This window comes from Eurosta solidaginis, chromosome 1, assembly GCF_040869045.1.
Source record: "Eurosta solidaginis isolate ZX-2024a chromosome 1, ASM4086904v1, whole genome shotgun sequence".
NCBI lineage: Eukaryota > Metazoa > Arthropoda > Insecta > Diptera > Tephritidae > Eurosta > Eurosta solidaginis.
This window is the reverse complement of record NC_090319.1, coordinates 139,294,770-139,314,085: the sequence shown is the minus strand read 5'-3', so window position 1 is coordinate 139,314,085 and position 19,316 is coordinate 139,294,770. Positions and strand designations below refer to the sequence as shown.

General features: G+C 40.9%; 1 protein-coding gene across 7 annotated transcripts in view; it reads left to right on the top strand.

The window, feature by feature from the left end:
* Window positions 1-19,316, top strand: part of mtd (mustard) — a 2,476,738-nt gene that overhangs the window by 2,351,393 nt on the left and 106,029 nt on the right. For all 7 annotated transcript variants that reach the window (XM_067759877.1, XM_067759878.1, XM_067759880.1 and 4 more), the window contains 2 exons: window positions 10,931-11,090; window positions 11,160-11,329. In XM_067759877.1, the coding sequence (XP_067615978.1) occupies window positions 10,931-11,090; window positions 11,160-11,329 (330 nt within the window). The remainder of the gene's footprint in view (window positions 1-10,930; window positions 11,091-11,159; window positions 11,330-19,316) is intronic.

Here is a 19,316-nt window from a genome sequence, read left to right as displayed (position 1 = left end):
TCAATAGTTCCAAAAAGAATTCGGGTTTTGACAACTTTTAATGATTTTTTTAAAACTTCAAAAGTGGGAGGTTTAGCTTGGCGTCCCCCTCATAAGCACTGGGTCAAACAAAAAAATTTAAATGTGGGAATTATGTGCTATTTATGTGCTCAATAGTGCATAAAAGAATTCGGTTTTTTGACAACTTTTAATGATTTTTTTAAAACTTCAAAAGTGGGGCGAATTCTTTTTGGAACTATTGAGCACGTAAATAGCACATAATTCCCACATTTAAATTTTTTTGTTTGAACTAGTGCTTATGAGGGGGGGGGGGGGGTCTAGCTGGACGTCGAGCTGGACCCCCCACTTTTGAAGTTTTAAAAAAATCATTAAAAGTTGTAAAAAAACCGAATTCTTTTTGCCACTATTGAGCACGTAAATATCACATAAATCCCACATTTAAATTTTTTTTGTTTGAACTAGTGCTTATGAGGGGGAGTCTAGCTGGACCTCCCACTTTTGAAGTTTTAAAAAAATCATTAAAAGTAGTCAAAAACCCGAATTCTTTTTGGGATTATTGAGCGCGTAAATAGCACATAATTCCCACATTTAAATTTTTTTGTTTGAACTAGTGCTTATGAGGGTGGGTCTAGCTGGACGTCCAGCTGAACCCCCCACTTTTGAAGTTTTAAAAAAAATCATTAAAAGTTGTCAAAAAACCGAATTCTTTTATTCACTATTGAGCACATAAATAGCACATAATTCCCACATTTAAATTTTTTTTTTTTGACCCAGTGCTTATGAGGGGGGGTCTAGCTGGACGTCCAGCTGGACCCCCCTCTTTTGAAGTTATAAAAAAAATCATTAAAAGTTGTCAAAAAACCGCATTCTTTTATTCACTATTGAACACATAAATAGCACATAATTCCCACATTTAAACTTTTTTGTTTGACCTAGTGCTTATGAGGGGTGGGCTAGCTGCACCCCTCACTCTTGAAGTTTTAAAAAAATCATTAACAGTTGTCAAAAAACCGAATTCTTTTTGGCACTATTGAGCACGTAAATAGAACATAATTCCCACATTAAAATTTTTTTGTTTGACCAAGGGCTTATGAGGGTGGGTCTAGTTGGACGTCCAGCTGGACCCCCCACTTTTGAAGTTTTAAAAAAATCATTAAAATTTGTAAAAAAACCGAATTCTTTTTGCCACTATTGAGCACGTAAATATCACATAATTCCCACATTTAAATTTTTTTGTTTGAACTAGTGCTTATGAGGGGGGTCTAGCTGGACCTCCCACTTTTGAAGTTTTAAAAAAATCATTAAAAGTTGTCAAAAAACCGAATTCTTTTATGCACTATTGAGCACATAAATAGCACATAATTTCCACATTTAAATTTTTTTGTTTGACCTAGTGCTGGACGTCCAGCTAGACACCCCACTTTTGAAGTTTTAAAAAAATCATTAAAAGTTGTCAAAAACCGAATTATTTTTGGCACTATTGAGCACATAAATAGCACATAATTCCCACATTTGAATTTTTTTGTTTGACCTAGTGCTTATGAGGGAGACGTCCAGCTAGACCCCTCACTTTTGAAATTTAAAAAAAATTATTAAAAGTTGTCAAAAAACCGAATTCTTTTTGGCACTATTGAGCACGTAAATAGCACATAATTCCCACATTTAAAATGTTTTGTTTGGCCTAGTGCTTACGAGGGGGGGGGGGGGGGGGGGGGGTCTAGCTGGACGTCCAGCTGGACCCACCACTTTTGATGTTTTAAAAAAACATTAAAAGTTGTCAAAAAAAGGAATCGTTTTTGGAACTATCGAGCCCATAAATAGCACAAAATTCTGCACCTATCCCGTTTCGATTTTTCCGTGTGGGGTTATATGCCTTCCGCTCCCCCCTTGTCAGCCCTCTGTTTTCTGTACAGACCGTAGCTTATGTTGGAGCACATAAATAGCACATAATTCCCACATTTCAATTTTTTTGTTTGACCTAGTGCTTAGGAGGGGGGGGGGGGGGGTCTAGCTGGACCCCCCATTTTGAGGTTAAAAAAAAGTACTTAAATTTTGAGCACAAAATGTTTTATTTTGGGAACAAAATAGCACATAATACCTAGCCTACCAAATTTCGAATCCATCGTGGGGGGGAGGGGGGGGTCCAGCTTGACGGCCTTTTGAAATGCCTATGTTTCTTCTTTTTGGAGTTTATTTTTCTCTTTAGAAATTTATTTAGTCAGAACATATGTAAATGAGAAAATGAATTTAACTTAGTAATAGAAAAGAAATTAAAAAAAATTATTAGAAATTAGCGTTTTTACAACCCCCTTTTAAAACTAAGACATCACTGCGATGCACTTGCATGTCGGAAACATAGTTGTTTGGTTTTTTTATTCAACCGTTTTAAAAAATGAAGGTATCACTGTGACACAATTGCAGATCGTAAAATTGCTTGCGTTGTTTTTTTAAGCCACCACAAGACACAGCAGGTAGAATTGAAATTGCCCCTATCCAAAAGTTCGACCCAAAGGGGGGGGGGGGGGGCATCAGAATTCGTTTTAGAGGTATGGTTCCTTCGGCAAAGTTTCTTATTTTGAACCCTAGAATACGATTTTCACAGAGCAATGAGCGATTTTTAAATCGACCCGCCCTAGTGCTAAGCCTTCATCATCAGTACGATTTAGGCACGCTGCGCTAACCACTTAGCTATACAGCGGTGTTTGGTTTGACTGATAAATTGCTACTTCTATTCCTCTTTACCAACTATATTTGATCAGCGTTGCGCCATCTGTTGCAAGACACTGATAACGTTGGATTTGTTTATTGACAATTACTTGTTTGACATTTCCCAAGTGCTCTTGCTTTATTACCAATTGTTTTTGTTTTATCGGCCTATTGATAAAGGATTCAAGGTTCGAAACGAGCTCAAGGCCAGAACAATAATTTTTTGTAATTATTATTGTTTTTTTAATTTTTCTATAATTGAAAAATTGTATTTTGTTTTGGGAATAGTAAGTAGAAAATTTTTGTTCAGACAACCTGCCATAGCTGCGCAGATAGATCCATTTCGAAGGTTGCTAAGCCTTCATCATCAGTACGCTTTAGGAACGCTGCGCTAACCACTTAGCTATACAGCGGTGTTCGGTTTGACTGATAAATTGCTACTTCTATTCCTCTCTACCAACTATATTTGATCAGCGTTGCGCCGTCTGTTGCAAGACACTGATAATGTGGGATTTGTTTAGTGTCAATTACTTGTTTGACATTTCCCAAGTGCTTGTTTTATTAACAATTGTTTTTGTTTTATCGGCCTATTGATAAAGCTTTCACGTTTCGAAACGAGCTCAAGTCCAGAACAATAATTGTTTGTAATGGTTATTGTTTTTTTAATTAATTTTGAGATATCTCAATGATCGGTAGGATCGGACCACTATAACATATATCTCCCATACAACCGATCGTTCAGATGAGCCGATTTTGGTCATTCCTGCCGCAATTTAGAAAGTATCAACGTTAAACTCGGTGATATATATTCTAATATATCATAGAAGTTATCCTAAGAAAATCACTTTGATCGGAGCTATATATAGTTAAATCCCATACAACCGATCGTTCAGATAGAAAGATTTTTGGCCATTTCTCCCTTAATTTAGAAAGTATAAACGTGAAACTCGGTGATATATATTTTAATATATCATAGAAGATTTGCTGAAAAAATCACTTTGATGGGAGCTATATATAGTATATATCCCATACAACCGATCGTTCAGATAGAACGATTTTTTGGCAATTTCTCCCTTAATTTCCAATATAAAAACGTTAAACTTGGTGATATTTATTCTAATATATCGTAGAAGATTTTCTGAAAAAATCACTTTGATCGGAGCTATATGTATATAGTATATACCTATCCCATACAACAGTTCGTTCAGATAGAAAGAGTTTTGACCATTTCTCCCTTAGTTTCCAATATAAAAACGTGAAACTTGGTGATATATATTCTAATATATCCTAGAAGATTTCCTGTAAAAATCATTTCGATCGGAGCTATATATAATATATATCCCATACAACCGATCGTTCAGATAAGGGGCTTTTGCCATTTTTTTATATTTATCTTGCAATCGTTTAGGTATGTACATCTGTTCACTATATATTTCTTATCTTATACAGCGCATTATTTGGATGTTACGAATGGGATAAGATTATTGTTCAGCCCCATTCAAGAAAGGTATGAAGTCTTCGGCACAGCCAAATTTTTTTTTTTTTTGTTTTACCCACTTTTGACACGTGCCCGGTGCTCACCAGGAGAAACCCCGGTTTTATGAGTAAGTTATTTTTTAACCCAGTTTTTGATAGGGGTTTCAGTTTGGGCGTGAAACAAACTTCTGGTAACAACACTATAGACTAATTAAGTTTATGTGAGGCAGAGCTGGCATTAATTATTTCATCCATTAATGTCCAACTAAAGCATTCAGCTAATGTATTTAATGCATTACATTTTAAAATTCAATGTAAATTTCAATAGCAATAAAAAATTAAAAAATAAGAAGGACACGGGTGCTAATTGATTGCCTGCGGAGCTACTCAAATACGGTGATGAGAATTTCGTAAGGCGCATACATCAACTCTTAGCAAAATATGATCGCATGAGTGCATGCTCGACGACTGGAATTTAGGTGTTTTATGATCAGTCCACAAGAAGGGGGATCCTGCAAACTCCGCCAGCGCGGAATCAGCCTTCTTAGTATCGTATATATGGCCCTGCCAAGGGTGCGAAAGATCGCAACAATCAGTAAATCGGCTGATTGCACCTTAGCTTCGGATACGCCGCTTTGCCTGCTCATCATCATCATCATCAGCTCAGTCAGAATTAGTAAGGCCCTCTCCGAGCCGTTGGAAACTAAACGATATTTCAGAAAGGTTTACCCCCTATCGTGCAATTTATTTAATTTGATACTGGAGAAAATTATACAACCTGCAAACCTTAACCCTCTCTGGGACAATATTCTTTCGATTAGAGCTTGCAATGACTGTCGTACGCTGACGACATTGACATGTTGTTGTTGTTGTATTAACGATGTTGATGGTCCTTTGCCAGATATAGATCCGGTACGTTTCGGTACTAAGCACCATTAAGGTACTAGCCCGACCATCTCGGGAACAATTCCCCTTGCGTAAGTGAGCTTGATAATTGGGTTGCGGAAGCTTTGAAGCTATAAAGCTTTTTATTGCACTTGTCAGCACCTTAAACCCCGACGACATCGACATCATCGGCATGAACACACGCGCCGTGAATTCTGCTTATCCAAATCTGGAAAAATAAGTAGGAGAGATGGGTTTGATGGTGAAAAAACGTCAACAATCAAAGAATCGGCGAACTTGCGCCTTGGCAGCAATAATTTCGAAATATTAAAAGACTTTTTATTGAGGAACCAGCATTAAGACAAAGAAAATTGTCTAGAAATCTAGCGAAGAATCACTCTTGCCCATAAATGTTACTTTGGACCAGGTAGGCAATTGATAAAGGTCACTTTTCGTACGGGTCCTGCTATATGGTGCAGAAGCATGGACCCTGACAACATCAAATGTGGCGGCTGTGGGAGTGTTCGAGAGTAAAGTTCTTCGAAAGATTTGTGGGCCTATACGCGGCGGCCATGACGAGTACCGAAGAAGATTTATTGATGAGCGGTACGAGCTTAATGCAGACACCAACTTAGTCCAACGAATTAAAACAAAGCGGCTATGCTATTATGCCCATCGGAACCAGCCTATGGGAGCAGATGAAGAGGGCGGCCCTCACTCCGCTGGAAAGACCAGGCGAAGCGACTGGCCCGCCTTGTTGGACCACCATAACCGTTTAAACAGTTAAGGGCCAGTTAATTAGAATAGGGCCAGCCACTAATCCTATATCGCTGCAGCCGCCTTGACCTACTTTGACTTAGCGTATATTAGTAAATATATGTAGTTGGATACAAAAATGTATCAATTTCAATACTTTTTAAAAAAACGGCCTTTTCTTTTCTTTCCCTCCATCATATTGTGGGGGAGTTTTCAAAATGAGCGGTCAACTTAGTGCGAAATTGAAAACTTGTTATATCACAATACTTTATCGATGAATGCTTTAAACAAGTTCCCTATTGTTAAAAAACCATTTTTAAAATATAATACCCCCTTGCCATCATCGGCTCAAGTTGAGCGGCTATTTACGTTTGCAACTATGGCTAACGCTCCCAAGCGGCAAAGCTTATCGGATTGCAAATTTGAATCATTAGTTAATCTTAAGAGCTCCATGCCTAGCAAATAAAACTAATTCTCCGTCTTCTTTGTTTGTTAATTGCAACAAATTTTAAGTCTGCAACATGATTAATACAAATGTGTTAAAAACAAGACCCTCTGTCTTTGTCTTGGTTGAGGTTATTGTTATGAAACCGGATCTCTCCGTTGGAAGACCCAATTCTCACAGTCTTGTAGCAGCTTTTATTATGACAGTTTTCGACTCGCATTCCTTGCTCATTCTTTGCAAGGCTTTTCTTCCTTCTCACATTACCCTGCTACCAGGTTTAACAGTATTCTCTACAACACCACTGGGTAGATAAGAATTCCAATGCCGTGTTTTTTTTTTTTTTCAATATCGTAGCTTGGTTATTTGACATAAGATTTTCAAAATTTGTATGCCATTATTTCGGTTTTTAGCATGGTGGAATAACCAGGTGAAGTAAGCCGTCAATAGTCTCGCTCTAAATTCTTCTTTGTTCTGTCATTCGGCTATCTGAAAATTTTTCGCCAATGTTGTCCCCGAAAAGTGGTGTTTTTTTTTGCATTTTTCAGGAGTAAAGTGAGGTAGTTTTAGTACTTTTTTCACATAAACTAGTAGGTGAATATCGATGAACCTATACTGGATTTAACTGTAGATATTCATCATTTGAGTATCTTTCATGTTGGCTTTCATAAGTAAGGCCGTGCTAAACTATTACGTTCATATTGTTGATGTTTCCATTATATGTATGTATATAAATTGAAACAGGTCTTTGTTAAAATAAACTATTTGTATTCACGTCATATCCAACAAGGATTTTCGCCTCTGCAGCGCTACTGGATTCAGCGCTACTGTTGGCAGCCATAATTTCGAAATAGTAAAAGACTTCGTCTATTTGGGAACCAGCATCAATACTAGCAACAACATCAGCTCTGAAATCCAGCGAAGAATCACTTTTGCCAATAAATGCTACTTTGGACTAGGTAGGCAATTGTAGGTCGGCAAACGAAAATCATACTGTACAAATCAGTTATAGTTCCCGTCCTGATATAGAGCGCAGAAGCATGGACCATGACAACATTAGATGAAACGTCTCTGGGAGTGTTCGAGAGATGTTCTTCGAAAGATTTATGAGCTGTACGAGCTATACGCAGACATCAACATAGTTATGCGAATGAAAGATGACGCTCCGGCCAAGAAAGTGTTTCTATCGGAACCCGCCTATGGAAGCAGAGGTAGAGGGCGGCCCCCGCTCCGCTGGAAGGACCAGGTGGAAAACGATTTAAACTCCCTTGGTGTGACCAATTAGCGTCGGTTGGCAGAGAGAAGGAGCGACTGGCGCGCCTTGTTGGACGGCCACAACCGTTTAAACGGTTAAGCACCAATTAAGTAAGTAAGCGCTACTGAAGGCTTTCGAGAAATGTTTTTGTCTTTCCTGCATAAAGTACACCAAAACTTTCGTATTACACCTTATTTACGTAAAAACTTCGATAAAACAATGTATTTCTAAATATAGTTACCACCGTGGTGTGATGGTAGCGTGCTCCGCCTACCACACCGTATGCCCTGGGTTCGCACCCCGGGCAAAGCAAAATCAAAATTTTAGAAATAAGGTTTTTCAATTAGAAGAAAATTTTTCTAAGCGGGGTCGCCCCTCGGCAGTGTTTGGCAAGAGCTCCGGGTGTATTACTGCCATGAAAAGCTCTCAGTGAAAACTCATCTGCCTTGCAGATGCCGTTCGGAGTCGGCATAAAACATGTAGGTCCCGTCCGACTAATTTGTAGTGAAAATCAAGAGGAGCACGACGCAAATTGGAAGAGAAGCTCGGCCTTAGATCTCTTCGGAGGTTATCGCGCCTTACATTTTTTTTTTTTTAGTTACAAAAAATAAAAATTGTAACTCACTGTTGTTGTTTTGCCCTAAAAATTATACCACTAAGATGAGAGGAATGTTACAGTTATGGATTATAATTTAGAATATATGAATCCGGCTTTATCGGATCAGCATCCTCTTTTTCTAGGCCGACTGCCGCGGAACTAGTATATCCCCTGGCATATTTTAGTAATTAATAACTGGGTAACATTAGTAATACATCATGAATTCAACTGTCAGGAGTTTTTTGGGGATCTTCTGATCAAGTTTGTATAATATATTAGAAGTGCATATATTTTAGTTCCGACTCTCAATGACAAATCAACAGAGCAGACGGCAATATCAATTCATTTTTAGGGATGGAAACACATTTAGAAGTATTATGGTCACTTCCAAGTGGGACTGTAAAACTTTTCACCGAACCCGAAACCCGTTTAAGTGCGCAAAGTTACTATAGTTGAACTATATAATGGATAACACCCTTTTATGTCCGGTCTTTCGATGAAAGCTTCAACTTTAGTTAAAGTTGAGATAAGCATGACATAAGTTTACTTTAGGCGCATTATTAAACTTTATTGCTCATCACAGTTTAAGTTTTTTCATTTTATTCGATGCCACACTCGCACTGGTCCTCTATATTCCCTTTGGCGTTAGGTGACACTGATATGCTGAAAAAACCATTTTCTGTAATGGCTTTCGTAGCAAAGTATTAATTTTCTGCTCATATTTTTTAAAAGCGGGTAAAAATGTTACCCTCTTCCACCGTTGAAAATACATCCCTACCGTTTCAGATAGCGTACATCTTCTGTCTTTGTTTATTTACTTCACCTGGAGATTCCCCCATGGGTTTTTAGAAACTTCCTATTGAATTTTGACGTTGGTTTTACATAGTTTTGCCTGCTATCGGAGTTTAAAGCCGGGGTACTGGGTAGACAATCACGACCAGACTGGGGAATCACCTAAGGACCTTAGTTGCTGTTTTAGTTATGAAAAGTATCATCAACCATGAAAACCCGCCCAAACCTATAAAACGCAATGAAAAGTTTGTTCTTACGTCAATTCTGTGAATCAGCATTTCAGAACACGATACTTCCTTACTAGTTGATGAATCTGGCCACACACTTACACGCTCCGAACCGTAAAACGCATAGCATAACCACCGCCCTAAACGTAGTAAGGTCTGAGATGAGTCACAGAATAAGCGGGGAGTAGGGTTCTTGTGGGACTTAACCCTCGTAGCTCTTTTTTTACAGTCTATTCCGAAATTCTTGAACAATCCGAGCGGCATGGAAACCCGGATAGGAAACTATGTCATGGCCAAGAGCAGTATAGTAACTATAGCAAGTTTTATTTAATTTTTGTACTTCGAAGCTGTGGTTCTCACCTGAAGGTGTTACCATGATGTATTACATAGCTGACGGCTCAACAATAGCAATTAAAATTTATGACTACTTTTTGGCTCCGCGGGATAAAGCTCAATAGATTTCTTCTTGCCCGATCAAGACCTTTCTTCAGATTATGTATTACGCTGTGACACTTTGCGTCGCAGTCACTAATATTCACCACTTTATAATATCAAAAATTTCACAAAGGCTATATCTATATACTACATATATCTGGCTCACACATGTACATAATATGCCCCTAAATCGTATAAAAGTAATGGAAAATGGTAACGGGTTTTAAAGCATTTTTTACATTTATTGCGTCGAAATTAATGGATCTTTATTGAAAATGCAAAAGAAAATCCGTAAGCACTATTTTTTGAAATTTAATGCTTTGAAGTTTTATATTCACAATAAATTTTCAAATCTAATGCACGGAACTTTTTCATTTACATAAATTTTTAAAACTCAATACACAATACAATTAAAATGCTAATGCAATAAAAAATTAATGCGTTTTCCTAGCTCTAAAGTTTGGTAGTAAAATTTGTTCCTACATTTAAGTATTTTCCCATAAAAAAATAACTGAAATAATATTATAAATTTTTTATATGATTTAATAGCATATCTCCTCCTAGAGCTTAACTGTAAAGATTTATTAAATCTCATATTTTAACCTGCACTGTATTCAATGTAGATTTATTTGACATATTATTTTTTCATATTGTGGTCCCAACATGCACAGTTTAAATTTTGTTAAGTTTTTCAGACACAAACATAACTAACATTTTCGAATTAAGCACATACACTTTCACAAATCAAAAACATATCTATTTTGACAAATTTTGTATTGTACTAACGTTTGGCAATAAAAATCTGGACATAAACTGGAAAACCTTCAAAAAACATCTCTCATCCATGAATAAAAAGCTCCTGCTACCTTAAAATATTTTTCTTTCGAAAAATTGCACAACATATAAATTGAAGGTTATCATACCTGAAATATTGATATAATTGAAGAATGGATTGAAGTTTTAATGAGTATTTAACATAAATCTTCTGCGTTTCGAGATTAAATTATGTATGAATAAAACTTGCAAAATTTAGCGTTAAATCCTTTCAGATGCCTAAAGCTCAAAGTGGAGATATGCCATGGGACTCGTTTTGTAGCAGGTTTTCTTTACATTATTGGTGGAGTTTTTTTTTTTTCAAGAAAGGCAATGATATTGTGTAGATGAATGTGCATCTCGGGGATTTTAATAATGCTGTAACTATTTTCCTGAGAAATTTTCATTTTTCGAAAACTTCATGAAAATCGGTCAAGCCGTTTGGCCAATTTGCCCTTTGGAAATAGGATACTTCATTCAATATAATTTATTTAGAAATATAGATATTTAAAAGGAAAACTTTATTATTTATTTGTTTATTACAGTGAAAAGCTTTGTGGACATTTGCCCGCTCGCGCTCAGGGTTACTCTTGGTCATTGGTTTTCAGCACATCGCAGCATGGTTTCTCGTTAAATTCCCTTTACCGAAAGATGCAGAAACTAGAAAGTCCAATCTTAATTGTCATACAAGACACAAATAAAAACGTAAAAAAAGATAATATTTCTTCTACTATACACTTCCTAATCTATGTATTTGTATTCATTTGGATATAGGTCTTTGGTGCATTAACATCATGCTCGTTACACGTGTCAGATCACTTCTACGGGACAGGTGAATCGTTGTTATACAAATTTAATCCCAGTTTCAAAGTGTTTCATTGGACCGGCGATAATTTATATTTCATTAAAGGCAATATGGAAAGCTTGTCAATCGGCGCTGGAGAGTAAGTACATTGATAATATATTAGTACATATGTAGAACATAGCAGCTGGTTAAGACTGCATTCAAATTTTAGTGTAATCATAAAATAAACAAATATTGAAATCAAATGTGATTGAAAAAATTCCAACTTACGTTAATTGATTGAAATCATGTTTGGGCTACAATCACTGAATACAGGGCGTCAATAGAAAATCCGGACTTGAGAGGAAAAAATTTAGAGGCCCCATACTCCATCTTCATTTTTAATAATCCTGTAACCTCTTATTATAAAAAAATGTACTCCTTTTAGTAGACAACGTGTTTTTACTTCCATTTTATTAGTTCCGTTTCATGTTTTTCAGCGAATTCAGTTACAAAATTGGGGAATGTTGCGATCCCGTTTTGGGTAACTCCCCAAACCGCTAAAGTCTTGAAACTTTTAACACGCATCACAACCCGATGGCAATTAAACATGGGTGAAATTTTGCTACCTGACCAGAAACTTTGAAAGATGCTCTATTAGGTTGTAATATTTAGGATAAAATTGTTTTCCAGATGAAACAGAGATCGAGATATTTACAGATATACTAGCAGACCGGGCAGACGTTGGTCTGTCCTAACTTTGGTCCAGATGCATAAAGAAGTTTTTACCTCTTACTCTCGCTTCCTCCTTTCTCTATCTTTTTACTCACTGATCTCTCTACATCTATTTGTCCCTCTCCATCTTTTCCATCCCTTTTCTCTCTTGTCCCTCTCCGCTCAATCTACTCCTATCTCTCTATCTATCTCTTTCTCAGTCTCCTACTCCTCCCCTCCGTAACCTTGTCCCAATCCCTGAAGGTTGCATAATATATATTTTATATATATGTGGGATTGGGGTTAAAGACCAAAAGTGGTTGAACGTACTAAACCATCGTAAGAGCCAATCCAACACAACCCTAAATGCTACACCTAATTAAATACACCCCTGCATATTAAAACGTTTTTAATGAAACGCCGACTTTGAAAGATACGAAAACGACAGTTGAACATTTGACGTCGTGCCGAGAAGTTTGCACCGTGATCCTTTAACACGTTTATTTCCAACTGTAACAATTCCTGTAAAATTAACTTTAATAAGTTTTTAAATAAATATTTTATATTTTTTAATCACTACAAATATTGGAGGCTCAACCCGAGTTTAGTGTATGTTTTGCTAAATACTTGTTCCGAATAGTGTCTTTAAACACTCAACCGAATTACATACATACAAATAAACGTCCATAAACGTTTATCATTGACAAACAAAAATTCAAGTGATACAGAAAGATCAGCCGGCGTCGTAAAAATCGTATAAAGTGCGGTGGCCAGAATTTTCTAATTTCTGTCATCAAAGATGTAGCAGTTGAATTCAGCGCGTAAAGCAGAATTCGCTGCGACTGCAATGCAAGTAGAGTAGCTAAATGGCGTCTGTACTCAAATATAACGTGCAAAAGCCGAAGATCTTTTAACGAGTAAAAATAAGTAAGCAAAACGAAGGAGGCGATTCTTATCATTGTGGATAAAACAAATAGAATGGATAACATGATTTTTAATTGAATATCGCTCTCTCATTCTGTATCTCTTTCTATCACCCGCTGAAGATAGCCGGCCCTATGCGCCGCCATATTGAACACCCTGTCAGGCAATTGACGGATAAGATATCACACTTGTTTTATCCACAATGATTCTTATTGTTCGCTGAGGTTTAGGGGTTAGAATCCCTCACTAGGGTAGGCACCTTGTCGTTGGTGTGAGGGCTTAGCCGAGCTCCATAGCGCCCGACTATGAGGCGGAGCTGTTTAGGACTGACATCTACGCCGTTTCGCCTCATAGGAGGGCGGCGGGATGTCGGTGACCAAGAACTGCCAACCCCCTAATCCAGGGTGTTATGCGGACCGTGCCTATTGGACGATTTGCAGCCAGGGGATAAATTCGGCTGTATTCGAACGGAGCCTTCCCGATACCGGGCCATCTCGGGAAGTATTTATGGCCTTACCGCAGTAAGGGGCGCTGCTGTGGCGGACGGTTCTTTCCCCGTATATAATACTGGACCGCTGAGCCCGCCTTGTCGGGCAGGTGGTCGTACGACCAAGATGAACAACTCATTACCTGAATGTAATAAGGAGGATGTAAAGAGGAGGACTCAGTCGCAATCCAAGGACGACAAATACGAATTAAGCGATGCGTCGGACTCGGGGAGCGAGGGTAGTGCTGATTCAATGAACTCCGTGTTGAAGAAGCACACAAATGAAAACGGAGTAGAAGAGTGGAGAAGGGTACGGAGCAGAGGAAGTAAAAGAGCTCTCTCGCAGTACCGTGCAGCACTAAGAATTGTACAACGCTTGGGAGCAGTGGTCGACCCAACAGAAGTGGAGATCGAGCGCTTGGAATGGGCCCATGAAGCGGTAGAAGTAGGTCGAAGGCAGTTCAAAAGGTTTGCTGCGAGACACCCTCGGTTCTGCAACCGGTACGAGGAGGAAGAAGCGTCGAATGGCAGAATGAAGAGGCAACGTTCGGCAGAAGGCGACAAGCCTGCTTTCAAGAGGCAGAAAGGACCCAGTCCTAGAGCCGCGACGCAGGGCAGTCGCATAGACAAGACAAGTAGGCCCAAAGCTGTAAGACAGATTGGTTTCAATAGCGAGGTAGCAACTACCTCGAAAGCTGCCAGTCAGAGGGAAGTTCCAACTACGGAAGTAGGAGATAAGCCAAAGGGAGATAACGCTAAGACTCCGGCTTTCTCGGAGGCGCTAAAGGGAGTTAACGCGAAGACTCCGGTGTTCTCGGAGGTTCCAAAGGGAGATAACACTAAGACTCCTGCTTTTCCCGAGAAGATGAGTGATGTGGCAAAGCAGTCACTGACTGTGGCGCTGGTTGATCGTAGCAGTCCGTTCGGACAAATGACTACTGAAAGGTGGGGATCTGTGGAAAGGGAGCTTATTAGCTTAATGCTTAAGATGATGCGGGAACAACCAAGTAAGCCCCTTCCAACCTTTGATTCGGGGTATGGTATAATGGTGTGAAGATGATAGCGTGCGACAACATCGCGAGCTTGCGGTGGCTGGAGGAAGTCGTTCCAAACCTCCAAAGGCAAGGCACGAACGCGCGGTTTGAGGTGGTGGATAAAGCGCAAATCCCCACGGTACCAAAAGTTAAGGTATGGATACCATGCGTGATGAAGTCGGAGGATACACTGCGACTTCTGCAGAATCAGAATCCGAACATACGGACACAGGATTGGAAGGTACTTACTGTATCTCGGCCTACCGAGGATGGTCAGTTCTACATCTTCCAAATAAACAAGCAGGCGGAGGATATTTTGTACACGCAGCTTGGCAAAATGTCCTTTGGCACTGGCAAAATTTACATGCGACTCAGGAAAAGAAGTCCCGAGGATAAAAATCCTAACACGCTGGAAGTGGGCGAAGTCGAAAAGGACCTCAGAGGCCTAAGGGAAAAAAGACAGGTGGAGGTCCCCGACGTCACCACGAACGTGCTAGAAGAGGACCAACCGCTAAATCGTGCTGTGACTCGCACAGAGGAACACACGGCACAACATTCACGAGGGGATGAAGGGGGCCTCGAATACTCTAAACCAAAAGGGCAAGAGGAGGACGACGACGTCAAGACGAAGGTGCTGGAGGGGGACAAATAGCCCAATGGTGCTGCGAGTCCTACAGATAAACCTCCAACACAGTAAAGTGGCGTCGAGCGAACTCCTCCTAACCCTTGAGGAGGGTTCGTTTGACGTGGCGCTGATCCAGGAGCCGTGGCTCTCATCGGGAGGAAAGGTTTCTGGACTTAGCGCGCGCGGGTTTGGCGTTTACTACGCACAAACGGAAGGACGCGTGCGAGCTGTAGTAATGGTAAGGAAACAGCTGCATTCATATATGCTGCCTAATTACACCACCGAGGATCTCGTAGCGGTGGCCGTTGAGCAAAAGAATAGCAGGCATTTATCCTGGCGTCCTGCTACATGGCTGCGGAGGTTCCACCGATGGAGTGCAAAGGGCTAGTACAGGAGGAAGGGCGCAAAGGGCGGTTGGTCATAGGCGCAGATGCAAATGCGCACCACAATGCGTGGGGAGGAGCAGATACGAACGAACGGTTACATCCTGCAAACCAATTTGCAGATAGCCAACAGGGGAAATGTTCCTACATACATTGGTCCAACATCCAGCAATGTTCTGGATATTACATTGAGCTCCGAGCGTGCATCAAGGTATGATTGGATGGTTCTCGATAGACCATCCTTCTCCGACCATGCGTATATAAGCTTCAGCATCCCACTAAAGAGGGTAGAGAAGGGAGGAACCTTTAGAAACCCTAGGGCAACGAATTGGACTAAATTCCAGAAACATGTAGAAACGAAACTGGGACAACCCAAAGAGGTTGCTAATGTAGAGGAACTGGAGGAGTCGAATGAATTCCTAACAAGGACGCTTATGACTGCGTATAACAAAGCTTGCCCTCTAAGAAGATTCAGAGGAAAAGCAAAGCCGCCATGGTGGAGCAATGAGCTGAGTCTTCTAAGAAGACAGGTAAAAGAAATGTTTAAACTCGCAAAGACCGCGGAAAGCGAAGCGTGTCGGGACGAGTACAGGGATCTACTGAGGATCTACAAGCGTGAAATTACCAGGGCGAAGAGAAACTCATGGAAAAGTTTCTGTACGGACATAGAGTGCTCCAGTGAAACAGCACGGTTGAAAAAAGTCCTAGCAAAGGGAAACATAGTCCAGGGACTAATAAAGAAAGAGAACGGGGAATGGTCACGTGATAGTGAGGAATCCCTTGAGGTGCTTCTCGCTACACATTTCCCATCGGGAGACGGTTTAGAAGAACCAGCAGACATCACTCACACTTCGATCACGGAGCTAGTGGTGCCGGGCTTGGTGACCGATACCAAGATCGAGTGGGCAGTGAAGACGTTTTCTAAGTTTAAATCGCCGGGCCCAGATGGTATATTCCCGGCCATGCTACAAGTCTCAAGTAGGGCGGTCGTGGAATGGCTTAAAATAATATTCGATGGGTGCATAAGACTGAATCATGTACCGCATTCTTGGAGAACTGCTCGTGTAGCTTTTCTACCAAAGGCGGGGAAGATCGGTCACGTGTATCCCAAAGACTATAGACCCATTAGCTTAACATCATTTCTGCTCAAAACCTTTGAGAGGCTGATAGATGTGTACATAAAGTCCAACGTGGATGAAAAGCTGCTCTCCACAACACAGCATGCGTACACCAAAGGCAAGTCGGTAGACACCGCATTGCATAGGGTGGAAATAAGCATAGAGAAATCCCTGGAATATAAGGAGTATGCTCTAGGAGTCTTCTTGGACATTGCCGGGGCTTTCAATAATGTTGCAAAATGGGCGATTATGGATGGTCTTAATTACATTAAAGTACATCCTGCCTTAATCAGATGGATCGGCTGCATGTTAAATTGCAGAAAGATTACATCACAATGGGGATTGTACGAGGCCACGAAATCAGTGGACAGGGGCACGCCGCAGGGAGGGGTGCTATCACCTCTGCTGTGGACACTGGTCATCAACCAACTGCCCAGGCAATTCGATGAGGGACCCGTAAAACTTACGGCTTACGCAGATGACGTTGCAATTGTCATAAGTGGAAAATGCCTTCCAACGATTAGTTCTTTGATGGATCGGGCGCTTCGGGATATTCATACCTGGGCATCTAATGTCGGGCTGAAAGTCAATGCGGAGAAGACGGATATGGTCTTGTTTACAAAGAGGTACAAGGTCCCAAATTGGACCAGGCCTAAGTTAGGAGCGGTGAACTTACAGGAGAAACCTTGCACAAAATATCTAGGAATCATCCTAGACAGTAAGCTGTCATGGAAGCTCAACGTGGAGGAGAGGGTCAAGAAGGCCTCAACGGCACTCTATGCATGTAAAAGAATGCTGGGGTGTACGTGGGGCCTATCGCCCTCTCTTTCTCATTGGGTTTTTACAGCGATTGTAAGCCCTATTCTATACTATGGAGTTCTTGTTTGGTGGAAAGCCACACAAAAAACAACCTACCTCAAAAAATTAGATGGGGTATGCAGACTATCGATGCTTTGCATTACGGGAGCCCTGAAAACAACCCCGACGGCTGCACTGTATGCCATTCTGCACATTCCACCTGTAGACCTGGTAGCAAAGAACAAAGCGTTAACGACCGCAAGCAGGCTCGATGCTTCGGGGCAGCTTGAGCGCCGACCATATGGTCATAGTAGTATAGCGTCCTCAGTCACAAGACGAACAGACTACATGATTCCCTACCTGCACTTTGAGGGAGATCTTAAGGCCACAATAGAGGTGGACGGTTGGCGCAAGGGTGCGCAAATGGCGGACGAGGCGATACATGTGTACACCGATGGTTCCAAAATAGTGGAAGAAGTAGGGTCTGCGGTATACTGCGCTGATCCGGAATTAAGCAGATCCTACAGGCTGCCGGATTACTGTAGCGTTTTCCAAGCGGAAATATTAGCCGTAACCAAAGCAGTAGCTTAAGCTGCAACCGTGTTAACTTTTATATTGACAGTCAAGTAGCAATTAAGGCAATAATCTCGCATAGCACAGCATCTAAATGCGTGTTAGAGTGTAAGCAGTCTCTGGAGAGAATCGGGACAGGGAGAAGCATACATCTATATTGGGTCCCAGGGCATATGGGAATAGATGGGAATGAAAAAGCGGACGAATTAACTAAAAAGGGCGCATCCCTTGAAGCTTGCTCCGTAGACGTCCCAATTAGATTGGGCGAGATTAAGCGAAGGCGAGAGCTGCACATGATCGACCAAGCAGAAAAGGCGTGGGTTCAAGCGCGGGGCTGTAAAGTGTCGAAGATTATGTGTAGGTCTTACAACCTTAGACTAACACAGTTGCTTCTATCATTAAAAAGAGAGGACTGTAGACTCATGACGGGTATTCTGACTGGACACTGCCTTCTGGCGTCACATGCCTTTAAATTAGGCTTGGTCAGTGATAGCAGGTGTAGGAAGTGCGGGTTGGAGGAGGAAACGATCGAGCACGTTCTGTGCTCGTGCCCTGCACTTGCCAGGCTAAGACTCCAGCTATTAGGAGTGATACAGCTGTCAGATCTAGAAGCAGCAAGTGACTTAAGTCCTAGGAAGCTTCTAGTATTTGCCAAGAGGACGGAGTTATTTTATAACATAGGTCCTGGTTTTTGATAGGGTTTTTCAGTTTGGTCGTTAAAACAAACTTCTGGTAACACTACGGACTCAATCAGTCTATGTGAGGGCCTCATGGACCGGCCAGTTCAACCTACCTACCTAGGGGTTAGAATATGCCCCCGGTAGGTATACCGGTCGTAAAAGGCGACCATAATATCATGGCTAACCAATCCATGAGTAAGGTGACTTTACTCGAAAGGGAGTAAAGTGGACACGGCGTATCACCTGCGGGACCCTAAGCATGGTCCTTATATAAAGTGCCACCGCGGGAGCAGGAAAAGCCAGTTGTGATTTGAATATATTGCATTATATTCAGGTCTCATCTTCCTGTCTTGGGATGACCCCCTTGTGGGAGCATCGCGGTGGCTGTGATTTCAAAAAAGAGTTCACTTTATGACACGCTCTCAGTAGACTAGTTTTCCCTTGGGGCCCTAGACCCAAGGGAATTCGGTCTCTTGCTTGTCTCAATATACCCAATATCATTGAAAAGCTGACCCTGAGGGGCAGATGAAGGAGTTGGTCACATCCCATAATTGTGACAATCGGAAGCAAAAATGGAGCATATTTGGAGAAACGTATGTAATTTTTTAGCTGAAAAGAATCGATAATTTTGCGAGTGGGCCGGTGCTCATCTTGTATTTTGAGATGTTTGAAGCTGCTTTAGGCTGTGTTGCGAATAGGAGGCGTTCGCAGAACGGATGGCCGCATCCAAAACTGTGGCAAGATTTGACGTTGTCAGATGACTGCAGTGGGCGGACTGCTTTGCGAAGATATTGCTGAGGCGGGGAAGCCT